At 42.7% G+C, this 5,109-nt stretch overlaps 1 protein-coding gene across 1 annotated transcript in view; it reads left to right on the top strand.

Moving 5' to 3' along the window:
• Positions 1-16: 16 nt before the first annotated feature.
• LOC117812732 (paxillin-like) overlaps positions 17-5,109 on the top strand; it is a gene marked incomplete at its 3' end in the record, with an annotated part of 30,692 nt that continues 25,599 nt past the window's right edge. The window contains exon 1 of the mRNA XM_034683644.1: positions 17-242. Within this exon, the coding sequence (XP_034539535.1) occupies positions 230-242 (13 nt within the window). The remainder of the gene's footprint in view (positions 243-5,109) is intronic.

The raw sequence follows: 5,109 nt of genomic DNA, 5'->3' as shown, positions 1-5,109 counted from the left end.
GAGACTCCAGGGGGGCAGTAGTAGGGTATGTGTGTTTGTGTTTGTGAGTGTGGTTGAGGCTCGTCGAGCAGCAGGGGAACTTGAAAACTTCACTGCATTTAGCGAGGAAGATCTCATACCGGAGATTTTAACGATTGGTCTCTGACTCGGCTGCTTTACCATCCAGCTGTGATCGACGGAGGAGGACCGGTTCTCCCGATTCTCAGCATTGGAACGATTTCCGGCCAACATGGATGATTTAGGTAAGTTCACCCGCCCTGAACGCAACATCTACACTGCACGCGTGTGGTGTGGTGTTAGCGCAAACACTTTACGCTCATATGTAACCAAACAAAAGGCTTTAAATGAGCTTTGTTGTGTTTTAGGTGAACAGTGTAAACATGTCAAGGTAGGTGAAGTTATTCATGTTCGGCTGAGCTGAGCGCGACACAACATGCTCAGAAAGGCCCCGCGTGCTGACATAAAGAAGCAAAGGGTCTCCTGCGATAATGAGCTGAAATCACATCTGTTTCAGCTGCTCTATGTCACCAAAAATCCTCTTCTGTGGGCTGTGAGATCTGGCTGGTGCATTTTCACTGTTTGTGAGTGAGTTATTCCTCGCACAGCTCCCCTTATCTCTTCACAAGTCATGCCAGACTGCTACAGAGCTCCTTTAACTTTTTTATCTTACGAACTACACAACGAATATATTGGTTGACATTTCATGAGACACTGTCTTTCTGAGTCCCTCCTGTTGAGTGTCGGGTTTACATAATTGGCTGTGCTGCAGGTTTGATCATAACAGCTGGCTATTCTGATAACACAACACAACATAGAGAGGGTGATTTCATTGACTGATCAAAACCTTTGCAGCCAATTTAAACCCCCTTTGACTTATTACTGCTTCAATTCAGCAGTGATTTCAGCTTTCCCTGCATTTGCTCACATTTGCATTTGCAGATGAAAGCAGGCGGTCCCTGTGCAAGTAAAAAATGAGCACACCTCAATGATTTATGGCACACCTGGTGACAGCAGAAAAAGTAAAGCCTGAGGACAAGGTTTTGGTGATAGGGAGGATGTGTAGGGCTCAGCATAATGTTCTCCATGCACATAATCTGTTGCTCCAGATTTTTTACCGTGACTGTTCCTTGGCTATCATTGTAGTGGATTAAAATTCTTGCAATGAGCCACACACTTTTTTGTTTTCAGCCTGGCACCGCATAACATTGGCAAAACAGGACTGCTGCAAACCATCGGGGATCTTTCACAAGTTTATTTCAATGGTGAAGAATCATTTATACAAGCAACCAGGCAGACCCCTTCAGTGTTGAAGGAGTGCGCAGCCTAATTAAAAACAGGAGGAAACCACTAGAGTAATGCAGCTTGCATGGTGCCATCTGGATCAGAGGTTTTCTTGTGTTCATTTACAAGCATTGACTCTGCTGTTTGTGATTGCAACAAGGCTCAAAGTTTTTACCCTGACGACTGCAAGGTTAAGTTTAGCAGGACATTTGTGAAATGCATTTACGGAGTCGGGTTCATTGGTTCCTAAAAAAGCACACAAATACATTCATAAAGTCAAAGATGATAAATGTCTTGCAAAAGCCTTCCAGAGAAGCATTACCACCCTCTGTGAGCTGCAGGTGGACTTGCAACCAGAGATGCAACTATGTTAGGAAATATTGTTCCCATTCCAAGTTGTGTAATGTTGCTCTTCTTTTACATGATTGTGATACATCAAGAGAATTCTGAGTGCAACAGAACATCTGGATATGTCTGATATGGACCCAAACCTAGTTCTCTGGTTGTATCTTGGTAAGGGTGAGACTGCAACATGAGCATCAGTTATTCTGTATCCTGTCAATATTTATGGATACCTTCTCAGCTTACAGGGGTGAAGGCTTTCTTAAAGTAGCTGCTTAAAAAAGGAGTGTTACACAACCCTGTGAAATTACTATGTCACAGGGTTGTAAATTCTGTCATGTTTAGCAGAGACCTATAAAAATATGGCACACAAACTTAGAGAACTGTCAGATACACTTCTGTGCAAGGTTGGATGCTCTATGCGTAAGGAGGAGGGTGCTGAGATTGGAGCTATGCAGGGAAATCTTTCCTCAAAAGTTCACCAAAGTTGAAAGTTTTGAAATCTCAAACTTTTTAATAGAGCTGTGGATCCAAAGAAGCACCTTCCAAAGTCTGAAGTGAGGCAGAGCAGACGTGTATTTTTAGCCACGGAGTCCTGCTTTTCAAGCGCGACCACCGAGCCTAGAAACCTTCCTCCAACGAGCTCCTATCTCTCCTTCCCATTACAACAACTTTTGCTGCTCATTTGAACACTTTCCACTCTTTAATTGCCCCGTACAGCCATGAGATGAAAGGTAGCCGTATGTTCACTTCTAGCATCTCTCCTGTCATCCAACATTTGGACACTCACTTCTATATCGTCATGTTCCTCAGCACTAGGCGTGGGAGGGGAGTTAGCGCTGCTCACAGTCAGGGCGTTGGAGTGGATCAGACCCACATGCAGAGGTTGGGTCACAGCCAGATTTTATCCTCCTTAAACACTGCACTGCCCACCCCTTCTCTCTTCTCCTCTCTCTCCTCTCTCTCTCTCTCTCTCTCTCTCTCTCTCTATCTTCTCTCTCCTTCATCTCCTCCTCCCCTCTCTCCTCCTCTCTCCTCTTCTCTCTCTCTCTCTCTCTCTCTTTCTCCCACTCCTCATCATTCCTGTGGTGAACCACTCAGGAAGCTGCAGGCTGCAATCTATTGGCAGTTTAAAGCTGACTGAGTTTGCTGGAGAGCAGATTAGCTTGTAGGAAGATTTTGATTGAGGAGGATGCGATGCATGATCTCAAATGTCTTCAACTTTATCAACTATTTAACTCATCCACTCCTGGAAACTGGAGAGGCTTTCTTTTATTTTTCCAGATATGGGTTTAGATTCTGCTTCTATTTATGCGATCTTTGCAGTTTTGATGCTGTGGCATGTTCTAAGGCAAACTTTCATTGACCTCCCCTCCCCAGCTATCAGCGCTGCCAAGCGTTGCTCCGTGCTTCAGTGCTCTGGGCCTGCACCAACAACATGAATGTCAAATAGCCTCCAAAGTTAACTTCCTTTTACTGACTTTGAGCTGCTCTACGTTCCAGTATTTCCCTTTTCATGACTGCAAACCCAGTAACTGCTGTTTCCCTGCTTCTGATTTGTTGTACTGTCGCTTTAGTACCGTCATTTGAAGTGAAGTTAATCCCCAGAGCCCCGTCAGCGCAATAGCTGCAGCGTTGGAAATGTCACTCATGAAGTGGGCGTGGGTGAAGTAGTTCTTCACTAACTCCAAATGAGATCTGATGTAGCCTAGATACTCAACCAAGCCTAAATTTAGATCCGTTCATTGTTGATACACCAAAAGAAACATCTGACAGCTCACGTGTGGACTATGACATTTCCTCCACATACTCTTCGAAAGACTGAAGAACTGCCACTCAAGCATTAATGACATCCGTGTCACAGTCTGTCTGAATAATAGCCTTATTTCCCCTGTGTCTAGCAGCACAGTTTTCAGTCAGTGCTGTTTACAGCAATACTGAGCTTTTATTTTCATTTGAATTCTAATGAAGTAATGTTTCATTGACACCCCAGTAATCAGTAGAAGCAAAAACAACGTATATTACATTTATCAATATGCACAAAAATGATTGCTGTTTCCCTGTGATCCTCCACAGAGCAAAACTCTAATTCAATCATTTGATAATATCTGAGGAAACATGCTTATTCACTGTCTTTGCTAGATGAGCAGATTGGCACTATTCTGTCTTCTCTGTGCTAAATACAAAGCTCCTGCCAGTTGCTGGTTAGCTTACCATTTAAATTTTTTCATTGAACCTTTATTTAACCAGATGAGACCCATTGAGATCAAGACCTCATTTACAAGGGCAGCCTGGCCAAGAGGTCAGCAGCACATGTCAAAATAAATAGCACAACTCAACAACATTAAGTCTAGAGACTGGGAAATTGCCTGCTTGGCCCTATCCAAAGGTACAACTATTTGACTACCAGCTCCAATGAAGCTCATTAACTAGCACTTGATATGTTGTTTCATGCATGGAGCAAACTACAAGAGAACAAGGTGGTCCATGGGGGCTTAATTCTTGAGACATGGATGTGGGCTGCAGTGGTGTCACTTTTGGTTTCTGAAGAGGTGCTGTGAGCCAAAGATGGTGGTTGTCATATTGGAAAAGCTGACTCCAACAAGCTTCTGGCTGGTCTTAAAACTACTTAGAGGTGGATTTGAGGCCATAGCCGTGCTTGGCTAGTGCCTAATTGTGCATAACTCTTGCCATGGTATCATTGAAATAGATAAGGGATGTACAAAAGGGATGCACCAATGTATGAATGAACATGTTACACCAAGATTTTCCCATTTGGAAATAATGTGCCATGCACCAACATCAGTAGCTAATGTTTGTTTATTTTGTCGCATCAATTAATGCTGGCAAGCTACACCTGACTGCTGATCCAGAAAAAGATGTGTTCATTGGGAGGAAGAAGTAACCAGTTAGACTGTGATTTGTTTTTATGGTCAAACCTGAAAGAAAATATCAGCAGTGTGGGAGTATAACACGTCTCTGATGTGCAGTTTGTTAGACATGTTCCAGTGACCTTTTAAGTGGAGGAAGAACTAGCAACGATATAAATGCATCAAATAGCTTATTTAAAAAATAGATGATAGGAATACAAAAAATGAATCAGCTGTCGGCTTCATTATTACTTACACATTGGATTGGCCCCAGTTTTCTTAACTGACATCTGCACTGAATAGGTTTGTTTGTTTGTTTTTGGCTTAACTTTCAGCCGTTTGATAGCATCCCTTAAAAACGCAATATGTCAATTTGAACTTTTGTGATGTCTGGAACTATACAATAAACAAGATATAGGATGTTACGTTGTGCTGGTGGCTGTATTTAGTTTCCTGTAGTTATTTAGCTGTCCCTGTTTACAGTTACTGTTTTCTGCTACATGATTGAGATGATATTAATGCTGTCAAAAGCTACTGTGAGGAACTTTGATTTAGAGTCTGTTCTTCCAGCCCCTGCACACAAAACATTGAGGGATTATCTCTTTACTGATCCTGT

This window comes from Notolabrus celidotus, chromosome 5 (genome assembly GCF_009762535.1).
Source record: "Notolabrus celidotus isolate fNotCel1 chromosome 5, fNotCel1.pri, whole genome shotgun sequence".
NCBI classification, from domain to species: Eukaryota; Metazoa; Chordata; class Actinopteri; order Labriformes; family Labridae; genus Notolabrus; species Notolabrus celidotus.
Note: the sequence above shows the minus strand (reverse complement) of the source record. Positions and strands in the feature narration are given on the sequence as shown.